This window comes from Sphaerodactylus townsendi, linkage group LG03, assembly GCF_021028975.2.
Source record: "Sphaerodactylus townsendi isolate TG3544 linkage group LG03, MPM_Stown_v2.3, whole genome shotgun sequence".
NCBI lineage: Eukaryota > Metazoa > Chordata > Lepidosauria > Squamata > Sphaerodactylidae > Sphaerodactylus > Sphaerodactylus townsendi.
In genome coordinates this window covers 110,893,108-110,919,343 of record NC_059427.1, presented here as the reverse complement: position 1 = coordinate 110,919,343, position 26,236 = coordinate 110,893,108, and the positions used below count along the sequence as shown (strand labels likewise).

At 41.8% G+C, this 26,236-nt stretch overlaps 1 protein-coding gene across 1 annotated transcript in view; it reads right to left on the bottom strand.

Moving 5' to 3' along the window:
* Window positions 1–26,146, bottom strand: part of LOC125427840 (dynein axonemal heavy chain 9-like) — a 58,805-nt gene extending 32,659 nt beyond the window's left edge. The window contains exons 1-14 of the mRNA XM_048487395.1: window positions 25,898–26,146; window positions 23,141–23,337; window positions 22,074–22,232; window positions 21,201–21,331; window positions 19,593–19,804; window positions 18,159–18,392; window positions 12,302–12,469; window positions 11,274–11,390; window positions 9,361–9,511; window positions 7,403–7,517; window positions 4,879–4,947; window positions 3,223–3,349; window positions 2,232–2,487; window positions 73–314 (exon numbers count right to left, since the gene is read on the bottom strand). Of these exons, the coding sequence (XP_048343352.1) occupies window positions 73–314; window positions 2,232–2,487; window positions 3,223–3,349; window positions 4,879–4,947; window positions 7,403–7,517; window positions 9,361–9,511; window positions 11,274–11,390; window positions 12,302–12,469; window positions 18,159–18,392; window positions 19,593–19,804; window positions 21,201–21,331; window positions 22,074–22,232; window positions 23,141–23,337; window positions 25,898–26,146 (2,427 nt within the window). The remainder of the gene's footprint in view (window positions 1–72; window positions 315–2,231; window positions 2,488–3,222; window positions 3,350–4,878; window positions 4,948–7,402; window positions 7,518–9,360; window positions 9,512–11,273; window positions 11,391–12,301; window positions 12,470–18,158; window positions 18,393–19,592; window positions 19,805–21,200; window positions 21,332–22,073; window positions 22,233–23,140; window positions 23,338–25,897) is intronic.
* Window positions 26,147–26,236: the final 90 nt, after the last annotated feature.

Here is a 26,236-nt window from a genome sequence, read left to right as displayed (position 1 = left end):
AGGAATGTTACAAGTGGAATGTCCTCACAACCCTCCCACTATGACTCATAGCAACACATACATGCGTATTACCTTGATCAGCAAATGAATCTTACGCCCTGAGTCTGTGATGAGTCTGTAGTGTTTGTCCAATCTTTCGTGTCGATCATCCAGGGACAACAGAGATTCTCTTTTCCCATCTTTTCTTTCAAAAACTGGCAAGATCCAAGATTTCATAATAGTCTGAATTTCTTCTATATTGTCTTTTGTTTTCTGGATTCTTTGCTCCAGATCCCAAACAGTATCGATCACTGGTGAAATGCGATCCCTAAGGCCTTTCAACAATTGAGAAGAAGACAAAAGAGACCTTTACATCTTCAGCTTCAATGGATTTAAAAGATGCATTTTTTGTTGTTATGAACAGCATTTCTTCTGTGAACACATCTACTGAACGGAAACTGCATATTCCCAGAACTCAAACCATAATGCTGAGCTGTTGGGAAAAATGTGAGCTGTACTTATGTCCTGTCAAACTGTAACTGAACTATGGGGATCTCAGAAAGGATTTTTAGGAAAGTCAGAAGCAGAGGTGGTCTTCCTCTGCAGCCTTCCTTGGTAGTTTCCCATCCAAGTACTTACCCTGTTTCCCCGAAAATAAGACCTACCCCGAAAATAAGCCCTAGCATGATTTTTTGGGATTTTTGGAGGATGCTTGAAATATAAGCCCTACTCCAAAAATAAGCCCTAGTTACAGATTCCCCAACACAGCTGATCTGGTCACATGGGGGGCGCATCATGAGAAAAAATAAGACATCCCCTGAAAATAAGCCCTAAAGCATCTTTTGGAGCAAAAATTAATATAAGATCTTGTCTTATTTTCAGGGAAACAGATCCTACTGGATGGTGCCTGTAACATCACCAAATCAGGTGAGAGAAGACTCTCTTGCCATTTGGTGGTCTTCAGTTGTTTTTTTCTCAACATTTTTAAAAAACTCTTGAGATTCTATTATCTGACCCCCTCAAAAGGATGAACTTCCTGCCCTTGCAATACTTCATTTTTCTTTTTTAATAAAATCCTGTGTAGACTATGCTCCTCTCAACAAATGTCACTATCAATACATGAAAACTATCTGATCACCTGAATCCACACCACATAAGCAATGAGACTAGACTTCAGCAATGCACTCCACAAAGTCAGTTCAGAGACCCCAATTGATGCAGAACATTGCAGTGTGGCTATTATCAGGAGCCAGATGGAGTATACATATCATTCCCATCCTGCTGTCAATTCATTGGTTGCCCATGAGTTAACAGTCTCAATTGAAGTTATCGGATATTACATGCGAAGTCCTTCTTAGCCTTGGTCCCTCATATCTGTGGGATCGTCCTTCTCCCTATGCTCCGTCATTATTGTTTCGCTCATCTGAGGAGGGCCTTCTGCAGATGCCACCCAGCAAATGGGCAAAATCAATCACTGCCTGTTGTGCCCCCCAGCTTATACAACGGCCCACCTGATGAGGTCCGGAAGGTTCCCACCCTCCTGGCTTTCCACAAACTATGCAAAACTGAATTACTTAGGAGGGTTGTTGTGTACGAAGGAGGGCTGTATTGTAACAAAATGTTTAAAAAGAAGTTTGGAGTAAATGTGTATAGTTTGTACTGTCCATTTCTGTCAATAGAATCCTACTATGCAATTTTAGCATTGTTTAATGTGTCATTAATCCTTACGCCTTGCTTCACCTCTGTTTCAGATTTCTGGCTGCTCCCAGATTTTTACAAGTCAGGTCCTATCCTACTGTATTGCCCATAGAATCCCCAACCCTGTTGTTTGTATTGACTTATTCTGTGTAACCAGCCTGGAGTCTCAACAAGAAAAGAAGACTATAAATAATATAAAAAGATATATATATATCTCCAGCATGAAAGCTAGTTGTCCGGTTTCAGTTATGTTTCATTATAACACTGCTGGCACAAGCCAGAATTAATGCAAGCGAAAGTACTAAAAGGGGAAGAACAATATTTTCCATTCAGAAATGCCTTAATTTACAACAAAGAAAGAAAGTAGGCAATTTATATTAAATATTTGGGGATATCTAGGACCGTTGAGCTTTTTGAAGAACACATGACCTTGTCCCTGCAATGTGAATCTACTATGTCTATTTCAGTTCCCAGAACTGGTTTCATTTATTGATTTATCTGTACTTGTCACTCTTGCCCCATCTCATGGTGCCTCTTCCTGAGGCAAATCTTACCTTCTGTTTTCCAGTTCAGAGTCTCTTCTGCATCTCTCAACTGAACATCAATAACCTCCAACTGACCCTGTATAAGAGGGTACTCCACTTCCAGAACTGTGCACAGAATCTTGTTATACCACGTTACCATCAGCTCCAGGTTAGCTACTAGCTGCCGGAAGGTCTCCTTGGAGGAAAAGATATCTGCTGCTACCTCTGGGATTCTTCCAATCTGATCTACCCCAAGGTAATTTACTTCCCTTAGGACAGACACCAGCTGAAAAACAACACACTCACTTATTAGTGATTTCCCTTCTTGGAGTCTTTTCCTTTATAGAGCAGTGTTTTCTTAATTGGCATTTCCTACGTTTGCAAAAAATAGACAGAAAATGTTCCAGTTTAACATTGAATTTTTTAATATGTTATCTTAAGGAGGTTAACAATCAACAAATGTGGGGCACCTATGAATCACAGTTCAGTCAGCCCCAGTTCTTTCCATAATAATTGCACATTAGGCATCATCAGTTTTGGTTTAAAACTGGGCTTGATGAGATCTTACAGGATGAAGGGATTGTTCTTATAGACTAAAATGATACCTCCACTAGTGGGCATTAATTATCACAGCAAATGGAACCTACTGGTTCAGAAGAAGCATGCCTATGGATACCTTGGGCACACAAGCCGTGTGAAAGGCCCTTTTTTAGATACAGGATCCTGGACCCATACTCCAATTCATTAGAACTTTGGCTTATCTGCACATGCATTCAAATGTTTCATCTTAAGTATAGAGTCTCAAGTATAGAGGATCCTCAAGTCACTTCACAGAACAGCAAATCCCTATGGTGCCTTGCAATTACTCCACTGTGCCAATTTCTGACATACAGTGTTGTTGAGTTAAGGTGTTTCTACATCATTGTAGCTACACCTGACTTACCTAGAAAACTTCTGCTGCTAGCCATGTTGATGTGAAAGAGAATAAGCTTTCTGGGAAAATAGCATTATCTCATCTTACCTGAGGATCAAAATTGACTGCAATCAGTTTACTCTCTGGATCTCGCCGGATAAGTGGTTGAGTGAGATTATCTTGTGATTTTGCAGACACAGTCTGGAGCCACTCCTTATAAAGCTTCTCTTGATATCTATCAGAAGACCACAGCCATTATGACACACTCTGTAAACTATTAGATGAATGCCTGCATTTCTTACTAGAACAGATTTCCAAGGAATGCTGAAGGCAAAACTAAAAAAAAAGATCAACTGCAGATCTTAAAAGCATAGGATTCTTTCAACCCTGTCAATATTCTAATAATGCTGTAATATCTTCTCCTATCCGTAACAGGCTATGGTCTGTCCTCAAAGTGAAGGGATTTCCTCATCCACTACTATCCCAGCAGGGCTACCTGGATCCTTTGTTCTCTCTCTGGAAGCACTCTGGGCTGGAGACAGGAGTAATGGGAAGAGGGTCTCAGTATCAGAGGGAGTCCTTAGGAATTTAATGCCTCATTGAAAGGTGCATGGAATCATTGGCCCTGCTGAAAGCGATGCAGAGGAAGCTCAGGGATTGTTTCTGAAGTCTTTCAGGCAAACAGCCAGGCTCCATTTAAGGCAGATGTTTAGTGTTTCTTCTTGGATCTTAATATTTCCCTGATTCTGAAAATAATTATAGCCAGTTTCAAGTGAGTTCCAGATCGTGAGGGATTTGTTGCAATTTCGCAAGACCTGTAAGTCTGAGATGTTCTGCCAGACTAATGGTTGAGGGCAGAAGGTTTCCACATAGCTGGCCTCCCTTCCTTCCCTTCTTTTGACTCATGATTTAAACATTTTTGTTGTTCCTTCTTTCCCTTATTCAGAGTCCCCCTCTTCCCTTTCTTTTCTTTCTCTGACCAGTTCCATATTATGGTATACGTTTTAAGGCGCCATTAGAACTTGAATTGTTTGTGAGGTTTTAAATTGTTAAGTGTGATACAGAGTGGGGAAGGGGGGGTTCTTAACTAGCAGAATTGCTTTACTTTTGAATAAGGGCAGTCCTGAATTGGAACAGCCACAATGTACACTGAAGGTGCATAAAGGCACGTATACACATCTGACAAAGGGAACTTTGACTCTTGAAAGCTTATTTCTGAAAATCTTATTGGTTTCTAAGATGCTACTCAACTCAAATATAGCTTCTACTGCAGACCAACATGGATCCCCCCGAAACTGTACACAACTGAGCAAGCTGAAAACAACTAGGCAACAAGTAGCACAAAAGGGGAAAGTTGCAACAACTGAAACCATTTCAGTGTTTCAATTATTGGCATGATCAATTAAGCAATATTATGGAGACAAGTCACATTGCTATATTTCTCATCCCCACAAGTCTTTCAGTTGATTTTTTATCACTATGCTGGCATTTTAATCTAGCTACTTTAACCCATTCCTCCTCCAGGGAATTCAGGGCTGCATACATCATTCCCCCTGCTTCCACTTTATCCTCACAACAACGCTGTGAAGTAAGCTAAGCTTAGCTTTATAAATGATTGGGGGATTTGAACTTGGAGGACCCTCATCCTAGTCCAATACTCTCAACCAGTGATTCTCCATTAAAACTGCAGAGAGGCAACTACCAATATCTGGGGTTTTATTCCAAGCTGCAAGCCTTTCACAAATCTTGAGAAAACAGACTTACTTTTCCAGCAATTGCATCAAATCTTCGTATTTTTGTATCATTATTTTGCCCTCAGCAGAATCCAAGGAGCTGTCAACAAAGTAGAGCACAGCAAATATTATTTTATTTATTTTATTTAGAAAAGATACCGTTCATCTTTCTCTTACAAGCAATACTCCCGGCAACTTCCATCAATGGTAAACAATCAATATTAGAAAATGAAAAACACTTTTAAACAATCCAAGCATATCTAGCAGCCAGCAGCAACGTAAAACGTCATTCAATGGTGACAAAATCAGCCATAAATTATAAAGCCAACATTTGTTGTGAGACATGAGTTACACTATAGTTTAAAATATCTTCATGCCAGAGACTACAGACTGAACCAGTGATCTCCAACACTGTACCCCTGGACACCATGGTGACTACTGCTGTGTTTCCTGGTGCCTACCTTCTTCCCTAAAGTATCTCTTCCCCAGAACAAAGAATCATACCTGGTTCTCATCTACCTCACTAGAACTAGACATGCTTCAGAAGACCTGGCTAGTCAGGCATCAACTGTGTACCTGCAGAATACCCATTTGGAAACAACTCCCTGAATTATGGGAAGTTGCTTAGTTTAGAACTCGCCAACATTTTGTAACTGGGCCCTGCTGCCATAGCAGCCATTTTGCAGTTGACTGGGAATATGTATGCATCCACATATGCACTTTAACAACTATTTTGTGGTGTCACCTCTTCTCAAAATACAAGGATGTCCGTGGGCTCAGCAAGGCTGGGGACCTCTACCCTAAACACTTCTGCACTAAGAAGGTCTTGGCAAATCTCTGAAAGGTTTAGAGGAAAGAAGCCCAATGGGCCTTATGCAACAGAGAATTCTATGTCATAGCTCATAGCACTGGGAGAAATTCTTCTGAAGGAGGAAGACTTCTTAAGCAAAAGCCATATCTCAAACTTTGCTAAGCATAATGGAAAAGTACAAGCCAGTGCTATACAACTTTACAGAAAGCTCCAGTCAGAAGAATTGATGCAGCAATCTAGCTTAAGTGAAGCTCCTGTACAATTTTTAAAGGTAGTCTACATGTACAGCATGCTACGGTAATTCAGTAAGGATAAACCAAGGTTTATAAAATGATGGCCAGTTCTAAACATAGTTCAAGCAACCAGGAAGATACTGCAAAAAACAAAAATACAAATTCCTGGTTTTCACACAGTCTCCAGAGCTAATTGTTTAATGGATATCTGAATACATGCAAAAGCAACCCACCCCTTGTGTTACTGAGCATGATTAGATTATTCATTAAGCATACTGACCTATGAAATACCAAATTCTAGGCAGTAGCCAAGGCAGATCTTTCCCCTCCTTCCCTTTTCTTCACCAGTTCCAAAAGCCACAGAAATACCAGTGCAGCGGGCTGGGGTGCCTCTGGGGCAAAACATTGTGAGTGCCATGATCTGATCCTGTTCTGGCCTGATCCTGTCATTTTCCCCAGCCGGGATATGGGAACCACTTTCTGGGAAAGAAATCCCTTGTCTGCTTTTTACTTTCACCTTTAGACATGGGCAAATCAGCTCCTTGGGCAGCTGCTTGTTCTTGCACTACAAAGCGGTGGGGAGTATGGGTTTTTTGATTTGGTGAAGGCCATGCCTCTACTTCCCCCTGGGAACGGAGGGGTGCCTGCTCCCCCTTGGGAACTGGCAGTGAAGGGTGGTGTCAAACAGCGGGCAACCTAAGTGTTGTGGGAGAGGAGGAGGAATGGAGCGAGGGTATAATGAAAGCTATTTTGGCACACTAATCTTAGTTCTGTCAATTAATGTCTAAGTGTTTAATTCTGAAGCTGTTTTAAATAAAGGAAATAATTTGAAACAAAGTGTCACTATTGAACAGTCCAGGGCACGACAAGGAGGAACAGGGAGCTGAAATGAAAAAAATGAAACCCTCTTCTGCTGTTGCAACAAGTACAGTAGAGTAAGTTACCCACTATCACAAGAGGGAGGAGGGATGATTTTGCCCATCCCCCACAAAAAAATTATACTTTATACCCAAGGCTCCCCTTGGCCTGACCCCCAACACTGACTTTTCAGGGACCTTAGGAAGCTGTTGGAGTGACAAAAGGGGAGAAAGCATGTACATGAGTTCTTTTTGCTTGCTGTTTGAAAGATTCAACTCCCTGCAAGACCCTGTCTAAATGTGTAAATCCTTGGTCTATCAAACATCTGAACACCGAAAACACCAAGTTTACCCCTTGAAAACACCTTGCAGTGTCTACTTCTAGTTCTTCAGGCAATCCATTGCACTTGGGCTGTGTACTTGCATCTTAAATAGTTCCATTAGAATCACATGGATCAAAATGGAAAATTAGACCTATAAAGATGCACTTTCTGAATGATGATATAGATGAAGATACCTTTTCCGCTTAATTTTTAGATCCAATATTTCTGTTAACACTGAAAACAAGGCAACAAGCTGATTCACAGGAGATAACTGTCATTTTATAAACTTATTCTACTTATATAGTGACTTATGTGCAATAAAGAAACTCACAGATGCGTATGATTTGTGAAGTTACTAAATGGAATCTGGATCCGATCTCTTAGTTCCTGAGCCCAGCGAATTCCTCCAGCAACCAATGGCATATTCCTGTGTACAGGTGGATAACCTGAAGAACAAATTAAATTTGTAAAAGGGACTACAAAGTAGTTTGTTGCCAATTAAAATCAAAAATTGATCCAGAAAGATTACAGGGTTATATAACTGCCAATCAAAATATGTAACAGTAGACTTTCAAGACCATTCCATTCATCCTATGGGTAGATGATCACATGTTCAAATGCTCCACCATGTAAACCAAAAAACTTCACTGCATATGTAAAGCCAGAGGGAGTTTAAGACAAGACTTCTGCTATATATGATACCATGTTATGTACAAGGAAGTTTTTTTAAGAATGTAAAGCATTGTATTCAGAGGTGTATCTGGGCCAAACTGTGCCCGGTGCACATTCTAATTTTCCACCCCCATGCCCCCCCCACTGCACCCCCCCCCCCCCTGCCCCTGGCACACACATTAACACACACACCTAATGGCACCCCCCCTTCCCTGCTTCTTTGATCTTTGTTCCTTAGCCTTTTTCAGGACTGTTATTTTTCAGGGACTGCAAAGAGCGTGTTTGTTCTTTTCAGTAAAACAGCTCATTGATGTGGGAACTATATTTCCTAGGGATAGTCTTGTGGAGCCCTGGTCTCCTGGGAACTGTAGTTCCTCAGGCCGTTTTTACTGTGACCAGGCCTTTTGCAGCCTGAAAAAGTTCTGAAAAAGGAAAGGAACTAAGGTAAGTGTGGGAAGGGGGGTGGGGGAGCACCGCGGGGGGCGCCATGGAAGGGGGAAAGGGGGAGGGGGCTGGGGTGATTTTCCATGCCCCCAAGAGTGCGCCCGGTGCACGACGCACCCCCCATCCCCTTGTAGCTCCACCACTGATTGTATTGGCCAGAAAGAAGAGTTCATTCAAATGCTCTCCAGTAGTTCAACTGATTCATATTACACAAACACTCAAGCTTAGAGAAAAAATTCATTTGAAGTTTCAAGCCCTTTTCCTTTCCATAGTCAGCTGTTATGAGCAGCAGTGGCGTAGTGGTTAAGAGCAGGTGTACTCTAATCTGGAGGAACTGGATTTGATTCCCCGCTTTGCTGTTTGAGCTGTGGAGGCTTATCTGGGGAATTCAGATTAGCCTGTGAACTCCAACACACACCAGCTAGGTGGCCTTGGGCTAGTACAGTTCTTCTGAGCTCTCTAAACCCCACCTACTTCACAGGGTGTTGGTTGAGAGAGGGGAAGGGAAAGGAATTTGTAAGTCCCTTTGAGTCTCCTTACAGGAAAGAAAGGGGAGATATAAATCCAACTCTTCTTCTTCTTATGTAGCATCATAGAGAACAAGGGGACGCTGTTATAATTACTACCAAAAGAATCTAAAAAACTGATTACTAGTGTTCAAGTACCCTGGTCATCAAACGTCCTGCCCTCCTTCCAGAGGGACCTAAAGCAAATGTTCAGGGGGTTGATTGCACAGTCAACCTCTCAAAATTACATCTGGGTTAACTGCTAACGGAAACCCATATGAATCACCTGATAATGTGTGATAATGTTGATTATTTTATAACTGCATTTACTTGCTTACTTTTTTATTCTAAAGGGAAGAGCCAAAACACCAAAGGGAGGAATTTACAAAATAAATTCTAAAAATTAGACAGCCTAAATACTTCTTAGAGTCAATTTGCATTTCCTTGCTTTTTAAAGTTTCAGATAGTAGCAGTGTTTGTTTACAGTAGACCAGCTACATTACAGTCCAGCCTTAGAGACCAATCAGACTTTCAAGGTATGAGTTTTTTAGAGTCAAAGCTCTGACTAATCTTGTTGGTCTCTAAGGTGCTACTGGAATTGAATCTTGCTTTTTAGAGGCATTCTGTTGACCAAACGCTAAACAGCTTTGAAGATGATAATGTATACCTAGTTCCGCTTCCTCCTGAATATGTTCCAAGTAGATCCATTTAGCATCATCCAGGTCTCTGTCAAATATTGTTATCAGAAGATGGTATTTGGCAGAGGCATCTGCTGCTATCAAAGGTCGTTCCAAAAGGCTTCCAAATATGTCTATCAACTACCTCACAGGAAAAAAATGAGAAACATCAATGATTTCATGTATGAAACCCAGTCAATAAGAGCCAGCAATGCTTTTCATCACAGACACGTTTCCAGAATGACCAAAACATACAATTATTTCAGGATATTCAAAAAGAAGGCATTACTTCATTTTGGCATTCTCCCCCTCCTCTCCCTGTCCCTCACACACACTTTAGCATTCATTATGGCAATGTTTAAAGAGATCACTTTCATCCTGGTTTTTTAGTCTTCTTTCCTTTCCAACTTGCTGTTCCACATCTACTCACCTCTTACTGGCAAGCAAGAAGAAAATATATATGCAATAGATCAGATTTAAAACTGGAATCTCAACTTCTATGCATTCAGTGTGAACTTGCCAGGGATCTGCTCCTCAAGCCTGGATTGTACTGGTTTGTTAAAGTTGTACTTGTTGCAGTATTGCATATGTTGCATGCATAATTTAAACAAAACCCTACACATCTCCAGCATTACAACATAAATTCTTCTTGCATGACACTATCACATTTATATGTGACCCTCAGTCCCCAATTCTAATGTCTTAATGTTCTGCTTGTGAAAATAGCCCTGCCCCAAAATTGGTTTCAGACCGTGAAAATCAAACATCTCCTTTTTTCTTTATAAGAAACGCTTTTGAGAAGAAGGCTTTCACAGCCGGAATCACTGGGGTGCTGTGTGGTTTCCGGGCTGTATGGCCATGTTCTAGCAGCATTCTCTCCTGACGTTTCGCCTGCATCAGATGCCAGCCACAGATGCAGGCGAAACGTCAGGAGAGAATGCTGCTAGAACACGGCCATGTTACAAGTCCTCAGAAACCATAACAGCAACCTCCTAGCCTCTTGAGAAGAGCTTAGCCATGTTTGCCACAGGGAACATACCATTACGAGCTCTCGCCAAGTTTTTTTTTTCCTGAGGGAGACAACTCTTGGCTCAGGAAAATAATTCTTTTAAGGGAGACCATGTTTCTTAATTGTTACATTTATATCTCACCTTTAAGCCCTCTAGGACTACAAAACATGTGAGAAAACACTCTGCACCCAAGAATTCAGCCCAGTGTTTCAATTACCATGACTGCTCTCTGTCTATGGACAGGAGACGTGCTGCAGAATGACAGCTGGCAGAAGGGAAGAGGGTGGGAAATAAGAGCCATCAACCTCCTATATTAGAGCACTCAAGGTCTTGATTAACCAAATGGACTCAGTCTTATGCTAGTAAGTCTCACTAGAGCCATTGACCAGGGAAGCCTAATGTGACAGAAAGAAAACTCTTCCTTTGGGGTAGGAATGCAGGGCTCTTCTAATCTCCCATATGGAAACAATTATCAAGGTAAAAGCTACTCTCAGTTTACAGAAATTAAGTCACAGGCCACTTCAAATGATCAAAGATGTGTACAGAGCTTAACTGAATCAGAGGGAAATGGGATGGGGCCATGTCCCAGTGACAATCTTCTTGTCATGCAGAAGTTCTCATGTTCAGTCCCCAAAATCTTCAGTTAAAAAAAGATTATGTAGTAGGTAATATGAAAGACCACCACCAGAGACCTCAGAGAATGACCACATGTCAGGATAAACAGCATTGACTATGATAGACCAATGCCGTGACTCAGCAAAAGGCAGCTTCTTGTATTCCGTATAAAAGACCATAAAGACCATAAACAGGCATCTCTTTTGTGATGAAAGAAGGGACTCACATATAGAAAAATATCCCACATTTTCTGTATGTTGCAATAATAAAATGCAAACCTTGAATGCATGCTCCACACTAGCTGCATCATCAAAAGCCTGTCCAAAAATGCCCCCCAGTCTCCGATCCATATCTTCCACTTTCTCCTTAAAGCCATACACATCTTCTTCAAATTCCTAAAGGAACCAAGCAATGATGATATGAATCAATGCCATGCCGATTTTACCACAGTTGAATCAGATGCTATGAACCATGGAGACAACGATCAGGTACCTCTCCCAAGACCCCCACCACTACCCAACGATGTTGATTTCTGAAATCATGAGACCCATACAAACAAACAGCTATGTGGGTTGCAGAACTGTGCTGAGAAGGGGGAAAGTAACAAAACGTGCTTATGCTTTTGTTTTTATTTTTTGTGTATGCCACCTTTCACTTTGTGGGCTCAGGACAGCTTCCAACATAAGATACAATAAAAATTATACACATCATCCAGTAGACTAATCTTTCTACAGAAATATATCCAGATGGCAATAAAAACTCTCATAAATTAAAGCATAAAATTTTTCTATCAGCATAAACAGAGGATTAGAGGAAGGGAGGGAGTGGAAAAGAAGGAGGTAGATGGTTAAACTGTTGCTGCCTCTCTCATAGGCCTGGTAGAACAACTCTGTCTTGCAGGTCTTGTGGAACTGCATTGAGTCTTGCAGGGCACAGATATTGAACCTGATTCAGTACTCCTTTAGAGTCAATGTAGCTGGCAGAGCACCAGTTGTATGCGTCTCTGCCACAGGATCCCAGCAAGAACTCGCACTGCTGCATTTTACACCGGCTAGAGCATCTGGAGCAGGCCCAAGGGCAGGAGAGCAATGTAGCCCCCTTCCTTCTCCCCTATGAAACCCTGTGTGGCACTGGCCATTCATTCATGTGAGTCCAGTGATCCTAGGAATCCCTGGTATCTGAAAGTACTGCTGGGGAACATGCTCATCCATTACCATCTTCCACTGATGGATCTCCTGAAATTTTTTAGCAACAGAAGCACACTAAATGAAGCTCCATCAGTTCTCAAGGCACCCAAGCCACCTACCATATTGGCCACATCCAGACAGTCATATGTGCGATCAGAAAATACTTTATAGACCTCTTGGAATTCTTCATACATATTCAGGACCTGCTGACTCAGAACTTTCCCTTTTATGCCACTGAATTCCAGTTTCTCCAGCTTCTCTATGTCCAAAACAGTAACCAGAAGGTCCTATGGACAAGGACAATTCATATATAATACCCAGACAGATTAGGTCTTCATTTCCCAACAACTAGGACAGATCAGAACTGGACCGCATAGGGATTTCGGTGTCAAAGACATGATCCCTCCCCACCACACACACACACAGGTTGAATGTTATAGCTGTAGCCACATAACGTTCATGAGCTTCCCAACTCAAGAAGTATGAGTTTTTAAACTACAAAAAACCACTGAGCTTTAAGTGTCCTGAGGTACATTTATACATTGTCAGAATAAACCAGCTGGCAGATAAACAAAGCTTTCACAGTACCACAATGTATAACCCAAAAGCTTTGGTTATGCAGTTCACAGAAAACCACAGATTCAGTTTGTTTATACCAGAGGTGTGCATAAACATGTAGCTATCAATTTAAACCAAATTATCATTAAGGTACTCTTAAAGCCAAAGTGGATGTGAAAGGCCACTAACATGCATTTACTCATTTGTTTATCCATTCATAGGTAATGGGTTTCATACTTTTCCCCATAAATGGAACACAACGATAAAAGCTAAAACCTGATCCCTCCCCTTTTTTACTGAACTGTACTCTAGCCCTGCTCTGATATCAGATTTACAGCCCAATCCAGTTCCTGAGGTGGCTGGGGATGGTGCTGCTTCCACACCATGCACCACCTCCAGAAGTCTTTCAGGCTTTCAGGCAGCTGAAAGAAAATGGCCTAGGCCATTTCTGCACTGCACAATTACACTGAGTTACAATCAGTATCTTACAATCCAGGTCTATTTTATCCCAGTTTCTCCCTTCAATTGGCTGCCCATTTCTGTGAAGGAATCGAGTGAAGACCAAGAGGAAATACTCCAGTTTGTTTTGCACAAGCCTGAGTCTTCTGTATTTACACACAAGCGTATCTGCACATGTGCGAACATCCCTGGTGTCCCGCATTCTGATTGGCTGTTGTTTTTGAGCGACAGCTTGAATGAATGTCTCTGCCCTGCCATTTGAATTTGAATTGCTGGCGCCCACCTTTACACCTGCTCTGCTGTTTTCGGGTAGGAGCACATTTTGTTAGCCAGGAGATCTGAAACTATTGAGCACAGATTCAGATCCAGAGATGGTGCAGCTGCTGGGTGTGTTTGTGACGCTGATGGCGCACCTCCTCAGCCTCATGCATGGTGCCTTCACTACGTGTGCCCACTACCAGGAAGAAATGGGCCAGAAATCTCTTCAGTCTGCTGTGCTGAGGAGACATTGCAGGCGGGCATGGTTTGCCCTGCCAACCGCCCCCCAGTGCCCTTGCTACTGGATTGATTTACACAGGAGCAGAGACTGGTGGCACAAGTGTGTCATGGCTTGTTGGGACGATGAGGAATGGCTGAGAAACTTCCACATGACCAGGAAGACCTTCATGAGGATCATGGACAACCTAAGACCACACCAGCAGTTGCTGCCAATCCCTCCTTAATACTGAACTCAAACTGGCCATTTCCTGCCCAAGGTCTGTTTTGAGGCGTTGCCACCCCCACAAAAAGGCTGCGCTTCTGATTGGTTGACCCACAGCAAGTTCTGGATGGGGCCCGGCACAGTTCTGGATAGGGCCCGGTACAGGCCTCAACATGGCAAGTGGCTGCAAAAAAACAATGGGGCACACCATCACATCACATTCCCACTCACGTTCTCATATTTTTGTAGAAAACGAGAGACGCCCCCCCCCCCACACACACACACCAGTGATATGCCCATTAACATTCGGCCCAAAGTGCACATCTCCCTAGCTATGCTCTCTGAGCAACCAGTACATATACAGAAAAGAAAACGGGGACATTTTGGGACTCCACTCCTGATTAACCCGGGGAAAATGGTACCCAGTCGACACCATGAGCAGAAAACATGCTTGGGGAAACGTTTCAAGAAGGGCAGGCTGCAACAGTCGACGGCTCAGCAGAGTTGAAAACTGACATGACATCAGGTGGAGAGATCAGGGGGTGGGGGCGGGGGTGGGGGTGGGATGAGGAGATCAGCTGGCTCCGTGGGAAAAATAAACTGGCTCTGCTCCCATGGTATTTGCACTGTGGTGGGTTCAACCTGGGATTTTTGAAAAGAATCGCCAAATGGGGAAATGAGGGAAATATTGCAAGGCAAACCAGCTTTAGGACCAGGAACCATGTGAACTTCTTGACCAAACCGGGATATTTCCCTTGCTCAACCTGGGATATTTGTACCATGCAGAAACAACCCTAGAAGCCCTCCATAAAGCTTACTGGAGTTATGGTGGCATAACTCCTAAACCCTGGCCATTGTGTTCCCAGCCCTAAAGGCTGGGTGGAAGCCGACTAAAGTCAGTGCCACCCTAAGAATGCCCCAGCACCACCCCCAATGCAGACTGGACACCAGTGTTGCTCTGGGGCGGTACCCATTTCTGGATTTCACGGCCACAAAGTGGGGGTGCCCGGCTGCCAACATCTTTGCCCTCTCCACCAGCAGGGAGGTCCTATATATATATATAGGAAGACCTGAATTCTGTCCTCTGAGATAGAGGCCAAAATATATATATATAGGACCTAATTAAAATATATATAGATACAAATTAAATCCATATTTATTTACTGCTGCCTGGAAAACAGAAAAATTAAAAACACAATGCCAAGACAATGCTATTAGGAATTCTACCAAAGGACTTCCCAAGAAATATGGAAGAATTGTTTCAATATTTGAAAACTGCGGTCAGAGTGGTATTTGCAATTAAACGGAAAGCAGAAGAATATCCTAATCTAGTATTGGGAAAATAAATTAGGAGAATATGCTATAATAATAAAACTAATGAACTTTGTGAATAGAAGACCAAATCAAGCATTTCAAGAGAAATGGAAATTGGATTTTGCATATTACTCTTGAAAACAAGAATTAGTGTGTCTTTCTTTTAACGATAAAGAGACTGACCAACAGGTTAAAATGAGAGAAATTCAATATTGAAGCTTAGCAACAGTAACATTGTTCTACTAATATTCCTCTTAGTTGATGTGTATCATAGATAACAGTTAACTTTTAAAAGTATAGACATTAATCAAATGTCTAAGGATTGTGTAGAAAATTATCAGAAAACTTTAAAAGCTATCTTAAGTATAGAATATTGTTAATGTTAAGATCCATTTCAGTTAATAATGCATGTATGTATTTTTTTGTTATTTATGAAAAATAATAAATTTATAAAAAAAATTAAAAGCACACAATTTTGGCCTCCTCTGGATCAGGGCCAAGTACATGTTCAAGATCAAGGAGAAGGAGGTATGCTTTTCAGGAGCAACTAGTTTTCTGCTGCATCCAGTGGCCAACTGCCTTCCTTAGCAGCCATATTGTTCTTATTTTGAAATGCAATTGCTAATATCTCTGCTGGCATTTCTCTTATTATGTCAAAAGATGCATAAGTTACAATAATTTAGTTTTCTAATAAGGCTTCTTAGGAAGTAAATATCAATACTGCTTTTAAAAGGCATTGATGATTGCTGTGTTTTCCACAAGGTTAATTAAAGGGGTGTATAAAAATGCAGTACCTTTCAATCAATATTAATTTGTATTCAACCTGAATTCTGTCCTCTGAGATAGAGACCAAAATATTTTAATTGAAACTATTTTTCAACTGGACTGGAGCACATCCCAGCAGTCTGTATTATGCCTCTGCTACCTTTAGCCAGGAGGGTTGTAACAGAAATGCACTTTTGTGAGTCAGACCTTCTTACTATGCCAGCATATGTGAAGCAATGTCAGAAATCTCTCTGTGAGCATTTGCACATTCAGCTATACATGCATAGCAGGACATTCAATCCTGACCAGAACAATAAAAGATTTAAGAAATAATACAATCAAGCCACCATGCTGGCACAACGCACTAGGTTATTTCCTTCGTCCAATACAAGTACAAGTGCACTACTATTATTAGATACCTATGAACAATTCAAGAAAAAAGATAATGAGTTGTGACTTCATAAGCTAAAAGAAAATTTGGCAAAATGAAAAAAACACCCTTTTCTTTTAAAACAAACTGTTAACAAGCAGCAGATGCCACACAAGATGCTTATCTTTAGGAAACCTTTATCTACTGAACAGGAATTCTTCAGTACCTGCTACAGTGAGATTCATACCCATTTGAAAGCCAGACTCAGAACATCCCACAATCTGGCATGTCAATCACAAATCAAGAGTGACTTTTTTTAACAATCCAGATGTGCCAACTCAGAGTATCATATCCATTTCTCTACAGTTATGCTAAGTCCCATAAAACTATACTGAGTGCAAACACTGTACGGCTGATCAAAAGAATCATGGCTTCAGCAAAGATAGCTGCACTTCGCACAAGGCACATGCTGTACCCAGCATAGCACCAACACAGTATTCAGCCTGCCCACCCCTGCCCCAATTTTTTGGGTGTCAGTAAAACACACCAGGCTTTTCATGCAGTTCTGCCTTTTAGACATTTCTGGGAAATGAATACTTTTTAAACACACTAATTTTCACTTTTTAAAAAAATGATTGATTATTGCTTAAAAAGCGTACTTTTTAAAAGATGTGTACAGGCCAACATTTATTTTACTATTAATAGTCATCTATATTGGATTCTATAGCCACCTCCTGCTATTTAACCATAGATAAGGAACATTATAGCTTACCTATCCTTATGTGATAAAGCCCATGAGCTACACCAGGACTGTGCATATCCCAAAGAAAGAACTGCTTTATACCGACAGAAAGTTCAGAAACAAGTGCTGCTGTTTCAGAATTGCCACATGACCTATACTACTTCTTAAAAGTTCTTCCATTTTTGAGGATTAATACTGGAGCTTGGAGAGAACGATGCTATTTCCAGCAAAAGAAGCTGAGCCTGGTCTCTGCTTAAGTAGTCAAAATGAAAAACATACAGCAAATACTGTTGTAAGAACAAAAGCAGATCCTGGTTAACTGTGAGAGGCATGTCTTATAAATACATAACACACCGCACTGCTAGCAGAATCTTTTAATCTGCATCCAGTCCCATTTTATCAGTATCACTAGAACAGGGGTAGGGAACCTGCGGCTCTCCAGATGTTCAGGAACTACAATTCCCATCAGCCCCTACCACCATGGCCAATTGGCCATGCTGACAGAGGCTGATGGGAATTGTAGTTCCTGAACATCTGGAGAGCCACAGGTTCCCTACCCCTGCACTAGAAGATAACAAGAAGGATGGGAGAGCCTACCCATATAAGAAGTCACAGTTATCATTTGCTCAGAAATGCCGGCAGCTTTTTAGCAGAAAACCACCATGGTGCGGAAACCGGTTGGGAATGTGAAAACACTGTGGTTATCACATCAGTCTTCACCTTTCCTCAAACCAGCTTAGCATACAAGGTTTATCCCATTTTACTTTTACACCAACTTTGTGAGGTAGGTAAAGCTGAACAACATGTCCAAACACACTCATGAAATTCATGGCTCAGAAGGATCTTCCCAGTTTAACTGCAATCTTAAACAGAGTTAAATCCTTCTAAGCCCACTGACACTGTAGACAATACAGTGTAATGGCTCTTTGGGGCACCCAGAAGTCCAATGTTTAACCCCTGAAATAGTGAAGAGAGCAAGCCTACAAGTTGAATGACTTACAGAAGTGTACATTGGACATCTTTTCAGCACAGGTTACTCTTCATCACATTTCAAGACTTAGTACTTACATTTACCAAATGGAGTCTTTCTAGAAAGTTATCCAATCGTGCAAAAACCATTATGGGAGGGAAATCCCACGGCTTCACTTCTTGGCCTGGCTGAAAATAAATGCTGAGATTTTTTCTTCTTTTTTCAATGGTCTGCTTGAAGTAATTGAAAATATCAAAAGTATTCTGCACCTTGCCCAAACTTTCTTCTGTTTCCCCTTTCAAGAGATCTTCTGGATTAAGATAATTCCTGGCCTAGATGAGCAGAGTAGCATGACAATACTTAACCAAACAAGTAAAGAAAAAAACACAAAGACATAATTTCACCAATTGAGCCAACTAACCTTTCTTATACTGACTATTTATTTGGAAAACATCATTGATTTATCAGATTTGGTATTCAACATATCAAGAAGATAGAAAACAATGTCTGAGCAGACACAGGCAGAAATATAGAGACAAACGCTTGACCATTTGTCATATCGGGAAAGTGAAAATGACCTCAGCCTCTTTAATAAAAAAAACCTTCCTATCAAAGAAACCTTCCCAAATCCAAAGAGACAAAAACACCTCAAAATACAAAGATCTAGAAAAAAATAACAACACCAATGCCATTTTAGAAAAAAGAAATTTTCTAGTGAAGGTAGAACATCTATTTCTGTCACCACTATGATTTTCATGGTTAAATAGCACTCCATGAACTTCTGGTATAGAGAAGATAGCGCGCCAATCTTCTGCTCAGCCATTAAGCACACTGATGAGTGGTCACAGAAGTGTCAGTATCCTTCAGCTTAGTTTATCTTACAGAATTGTTGTGAACATAAAGGGGAGGAGGGGGAATAATGTATGCCAGTAATCCCCAAGCCTATTTCACTAAATAACTAAAATAACTCCCTAGACACAGAGCCATAGCGAGGGGGGACTGCACCTGGGGCACATGTGTGCCGTGCGCCCCAGCCACGCCCATGCCCCTACGCCCCCACCATGACCCCGCACCGGCACATGCCTGGGGCAAGACCTTGCCCCCTGGCAGCTACACATCTGCTTAGACATATTTGAAATGCCTTCCTTCCACAAAAAAGATAACATTCATGTACTTCTGAAAATTGACAGGTGTTGCAGGAAAAAAACAGGGCCACCCTCTGGCTATCCCTTAAGTACAGCATCTCTGGATATCCCTTAGCTACATTCTACTTCAAAGTCCCCAAGATCTTAGTGGTATCAATAGGAGATTCTCCCATGCCATGCCTGTCACACTGGAACATCAGCAATGGGAGATACAGACCAGCTAATGTTGAGGAAAACCTTAGAACAAAGTCTTAGAGACCGAATGTATAATCTAACATTATTTGGATGCCTCATATTGGAAGACCCTTGGTGGATCATTAGTAGAGAATTTTCTCCATTTTCCAAGAAAGGTTGTGAGAGAAGAGGTAGAACCACAGCATAGCTTACCTGCAGGATAAGGAGGCTGCAGATTTCTTGGAGCAGCACAATTACCCTTGCAGGTGTGCTGTAATATTTTGATGTGGCCCAGATAAAGCACACCACATGAAGCATTTGGTTGAGCAGCGGCTTCACCTCATTAAACTCTACGTTCTCAATTTCCTCTAGAGGACGCTGAAGGGGCTTTAGGTGCAAATTTATGTCTTGGGCTTCATCAAGTGCTGTGATTTTTGAAAGCAAAGAAAAGAGTTTCACTCAGGAAGTGCTGGGACCTATACATTCCTTAAGGTATAGTTTTAAGTACACTCAGTTGGAAATAATTAATGTGGCTTCCTTCCAAGTAAATGTATTTTGGAATTAAAATGCCAGGTACGCAGAAGCTTCCTTTGGCTTACAATCACACAAGACTGTGTAAAAAGCTGGAATTTAAAAATTAATGGAACTTGGTTTTTTTTTTTTTAGAAACTAAAGAATAAACCTGCAAACTTAAAAAAATAACTTCCTACTTGTAAGAGTGAATGTAGATCTGTGATTTCTACAGTTTTTCAAAGCACTTGGAAAAGCACTCCTTGAATACCGGTATATGCTGTTTAGCTACACTAACAGGGATTAAATTCCATGCAACATTTCAGGCTATTTTACATGGATTTCATGAACAAACCATACCTGGATTTGGTTTGCTATCTATTGCAGCTGTTCTTCCTTCACCCTGTAGTTTTTCTGTCACAATTTCCCACTAACTCTTCAGAAACTCACACTGCTGCCATCCAGGCAGCCAACCAGTAAATGTTTGCTTATTTATTTGCTTAAAACATCTGGTCCTTTAATCAGGCTAACAGGAGCATTACTTAAAATATAATCAACAGAAGTTATACCATATTTAAAACACACAATGGATTATAGTAGCCACAATCACTCTACAGCTGCTCCAAGTCCCCGTGCAGGAACACTATGTTCCACCCCAAACTCCCTGAAATAACTCAGTTTTACATTGCCTCACGAAAATGAACAAGGAGGGGGCCTTAAGAACAAGAGAAGCAGAGCTGAGAAGATTCTCGCTTTCCTTGAGGAAGTCCCCACCTGTCAGTTAGAAGGGACCATCGGTAAAAAAAACTGGGCTGAGAACCAAAGACAGTATGTGAGCTCAATACAGGGAGAGGTGGTCCTTCAAGTATATTGGTTCAAAGTTTCAGGTCAATGATAGCCATTGTGGTGTAGTGGTTAGAGGGTTAGACTAGACTCCAGGAGCTTCTAATTCACTTTTGCCGAGCGACCTTGGATTACTCCTGCCTAGCCTACCTTACTATTACGAGACTAAAAATGAAGAGGAGAAATGATGCATGCTGCCCTAAGTTTCTTGGCAGAACAGCAGGATAAAAACAATAAATAATTATGGAAGAGCTTTATAATGTAAGCAAACTCTCAGCCTGGAAACACACAGAAAGTCAATGCAGTTATTTTAAAATAGGCATAAGGAGCTGCAGCCTCCCACACCAACCAACAGACAAGCAACCACAACTTGCACAACTTGAAGTTTCTGAGCTACTCTCAAAGGCAATTCCTTGAGGATCAGCAATTCATTCTCAAACACTGTGGCATGAGCTTTCAAATCCTCACCTGTTTCCACATCTCTGAACATTGAACTGAAGGCTGGGAAGTAGGTGCTCTGCACTCTGTCTAGCAACTCCACCATAGCCAAAACCGTCTTTGTTTTCAGCTGGCTGTAAATGCACTGCAGATCCTCACACCTACAGTAAACCCAAGATGATGATACTGTGAGCACAAAGGCATTCTATCCCCATTCAACAGGCAACATTCTTGCATCAAAGCCCCAGGAACTCTAACAAGCTCACCAGGGCTTGGATTCCACCAAACATTTCTGATGATGGAAAGATTTCTGTCCGCAAAGCACAGGTTTCTCACCTCCTTCCTCCTGCTGAAGTCCAAAATGCCCCTCTGAAATACTGCTGCTGAGGAACTGGGAGCTCCTGTCCAGTGGTGGGATTCAAATAATTTAACAACTGGTTCCGAAAGGACTCACTGGTAGGATTACAACCAGTTCTCTGAACCAGACAAAAAATTAGCTACTGGTTCTGCCGAACTGGTGCGAATAGGCTGAATCCCATCACTGTTCCTGTCCCCAGAAATACCATGAGAAGAGAATCAGTTTAAATCACTCTCTTTTCATTAATCCCACCCAGACTATTCCCTAGGTCAAACTTGATTGCTTGGAACAAAAGAGGGTTTTTTTGTGTGCTAACCAAAAAGTAAGTTGCTGTATACTCAATAGTTCAGATTGCAACTCTTTCCCTGACTAATATCTCTCCATAAACACATAGGCTCCTTTGGTCCAGTTCAGTCACCAGCAATTATTCCATTTATTGTACTTGAAGCCCGGTCAATGTTGAACCTCATGCAGCGGAACTTATATAACAGGAGCTCTGGCTAGTTTATTTACACTTGCAGTGCAGTATGAGGTTAGCAATTTACCTGCTTTTCCAAAACTCCAGCTCCACCTTTGGACTGGGATCTTGGCCTTCCAAAAGGGGCTCTGATGACTCTCTCTTCAGAACTTTCTGTATCTGGTAACTCCATTCAATAACTGCTGATTCAATGGCATGCACAATAGACTTATCCACTAGGTCAATGCTGCAGAAAGAAAAAATATCTCTAGTTTATCTTTGTTTCCAATTTTAGGGGACTGCATAAGAATTATGATCTGAACTGAAGTTCTATCTCGATTAAAGTTGGACTTGCCACCGATTCCAGTTCAATTTAGATTCCACTTTAATTGATCCAGTTTACTTTTTATCACATGCAATACCATTTACACAGAGATTTCTATTTCTTCTACAATAACTACTTGGTGAAGATATTTTAAAATAAATAATCCAAAAACAACAGATTCACTATCACACTGCCAGCTACACTGACTATCAGAACTATTTATGTCTGCAACTTTTTTAGCCTGCAGATACCTTTGGAATTTTGGCACAGGGTGGTGGATGCATCAATACGTTATCTGCCACAGGATGTTCAGACAGTCACAAAATGGGCTGTCACAGGAAACAGAGCCAACCACAAAATGTCAGAGAACAAGATTATGCATAACTCTCACAGTAACTCTTTAACATTTAAAACAGAACCTCTATTTAACATGATGGTTTTTAATCTGTACAGCCAATCATAAGCCGTGCTGGTTATAAGCCCTGCCCACTTTCTAAAAGGCTTTGGTGGGCACCAGGTTGGGGACCCCCTGCTTTATGCTTTGAAGAAAATCTTAAGCAAGAAGGAATGGCCCAGAAAGTAGTTTCTACTTTTTATCAACACATTGAAAAGAGAACAAAATGGCATTTTGAGCATTGAAAGCAAATGTGCTACAGAAAGTATCCACTGTTAACTCAATATTCATCAACATATATAATGACACACAATGGTTATAGGTGAAAAAATCATACTATAGTGCAGTAAAAATGTAATGAATTAATTGATTCACAGAACAAAGCCAAGAATCCAAAGCAATATACCAATTTAATTCAATACCTTAAAAAACCTACCTTTTCTCATTGTCAAAATCTATATACTTATCCCTTTCAGATCCAGTAGGGAGTGGCAGCAAAGTTTTGCCTTTTACTTGACCAACAACCACAAAAATGATACTTTCTAGGCTGTAGACATGTCGGATGATATCCTGAGACACTACATGCGGCCAGTCATGATGGTTCTTCTGGTTTGCCAAAACTGGCACCACTACCTAGAAAAGTAACCATTGGGGTTATGTTAAGAAATTAACATCAAGCAGAAGAAAAAGTCTCACAATCTCTGCCTTGCCTGACTATCTCTTTAGCCAGGTCATAATCAATCACAGGAGGAACTGGTTGGAAGCAGCACTTTTTAGATTTATTCCTTGTTAAGAGAGAGCATTATTCCATCATTCCCTGAACTGCTATCTGAAATGGGGCATTTGGAGAACCTAGAACAGGGGTGGCCAACCTATGGCACTCCAGATGTTCATGGACTACAGCTCCCATCAGCCCCTGCCAGCATGGCCATTTGGCCGTGCTGGCGGGGGCTGATGGGAATTGTAGTCCATGAACATCTGGGGTGCCATAGGTTGGCCACCCCTGACCTAGAAGAACTTCAACCTAACCTTGGGACAATATGCAAGTTCATTCAGGTAGGCAGGTTGATGGGGAAACAAGATAGTGACCTACAGAGAACAGGAGACCAGGTATTCCCACACACAAATTACTAGTTTTCTTCTGTTTAAGGTCTGGTTTTTTAAGGTTACAAATTCTCTTGGTATCTATTGTCACCAATACTTTAATAAAGTATAAGAGATTGCAGTGAGGAGCAGAAACTGATTTTGCAAAGGCATTATTAAGTAAGGCATTATTTGGGAGGAATTAGTGAGTCTGTATAGCCCAGGTTATTTGATCTTGCCATATCATGGAAGCTAAGCAAGAGTTGGCCCTGGATGGGAGATCTCCAAGGAATACCATAGACATAGGAATACCACAGAGGCAGGCGATGGAAAACCACCCCTGAATGTCTTTTGCCTTGAAAATCCCACAGTGTCACCGCTAATCTGATGTAACTAGATGGTTAAAAAAATGTGATGTAGCATGGAGACAAGGGCCGTTTCCGCACGGGCATTTAATGGCCCGGTCTTGGAGATCGCAAAATGCCGCCTCCAGGTCAGCCACATTTGCACTGGGGCGCGGCTTTGCATCGCGAGCTCCCGCCAGCCCGACGCGCTGGAAACCGGGTGTTTCCCCAGAGCCGCTCGGAAGGCGCCTTTGTTGAGAGAAAAGCAGCCGCGATCGAAGCCGCTGCCAAAGTTGAACGGCAGCGGCTTCGAGATGCCTCCCCCACCCGGCACTTACCTTGTCCCCGGGCCTCCGGCGCGTCGCCGAGGCCTGGGGACACGCCCCCCTGCCCTGCGCCGCTGGAGCAGGCGCGCAGGGCCAGGGGGGCATGTCCCCAGGCCTTAGCGACGTGCCAGAGGCCCAGGGACATGCCGGGTTGGCCGGGCGCCGGTGCTCCACAGCGCCGCCTGCCCGGCTCTTTCCAGGACCGTCGGTGCGGATGGTCCCAGCGTCATCGGGTCGGCGTCAGAAACGCCGACCCGGCCGGGCCTTCCGCATTCGTGCAGAAACAGCCAAAGACTAGAAAGACACAGATTCAAATCCCCACTTGCGAAGAAATTTACTGGATGGCCTTAGGGCAATTATTCTCTCTCAGCCTAAACTAAGTCATATCATTGCTGTGAGGATAAAATGGAGAAGAGACACCATATATTCTGTCCTGAGCTCTCTGGAGGAAGGATAAAAATGCACTGAATATTAAAAAATTAAATTATAAGGACATTATTTTTTTAATGGCTGAGTATTAAAATTAATGGAGAGTTGAGTGTCAGGCCATTGTTAGTACAATATTCATTGCAGTTCGTTAGCTGAGTCAGCTTCTATGCCGCATTTTAGTATGCAAATAACGAAGCAAGACTGCATCAATCGTGAAAGCGTAGCAGTAGGTGGCGAACCTTTGGCACTCCAGATGTTATGGACTACAATTCCCATCAGCCCCTGGTCATGCTGGCAGGGGCTGATGGGAATTGTAGTCCATAACATCTGGAGTGCCAAAGGTTCGCCACCACGGGTGTATAGTAATAGAGGGATTTGATATCCATCTAAGTTTGGGCAGTGTGAGTTTACAGATTTAAGTATACTTGCTAGCTCGTTTAAATACAGACTAAAAAGAACTGGTGCGAGGACACAGCTTTGTTTTACTCTCCGGGAGACAAATATTTTAGGTGTAAGCAATCCCTCCTTATTGCATTTGACCTGGCAAACTGTGTTGTGGTGCAGCATCTTGATGAGGAAGATCAATCTACTCTCTACACCAATTTTTTTAAGTTTAACCCATAACTTATTTCTTGGGACAGAATCAAAGGCCCCCTTGATGTCCAGGAATGCTGCATACAGTGGCCTTTTGGTTTTGTTGCAAATTTTGGTTATTAATTGGTTAATGACCATAATGTGGTCAAGGGTAGATTTACCTTTGCTGAACCCTATCTGTTCAGGTCCTAGAACTCCATTTGAAATGACCCAGTTATTTAGTCTGGTTAATAAAAATTTAGCATACTTTTTCCCTGGTATCGATAGTAGGCTAATTGGCCTGTAATTTTCTGGTGCAAGATGGTCACCTTTTTTGTAAATAAGGACTATTATAGCCTTTGTCCAGGCCTCAGGGATTAAGCCAGTTTTATTGTTTGTAGTAAAGAGGGAGGCCAAAAGTGGAGCCCACCAATCTACGTTCTTTTTAAATATCTCAGGTGGTAATGCGTCGGGGCCTGGCACCTTACCTGGCTTAAGTTGTTTAATCATAGTCGCTACTTCTGTTGGGGTGACTGTAAGCCAGTCCGTGAGAATATCAGGAGATGGCAAAGCTTGAGTTGTAAAGCCATACTCTTCAGCACTAAAGGTGTTCTTATAGTACTGGTACCAGGACTCAATTGAAATGCCAGCGGACAAGTTGTTATTTATCCTAGAGTTATCGGACATTATTTTCCAGAAGGATCTGGTGTCATTGGAATTGGTGGCCTGAATGAGTTTTTCCCACTCTGCATTAATTATGGACATTTTAATGTCCTT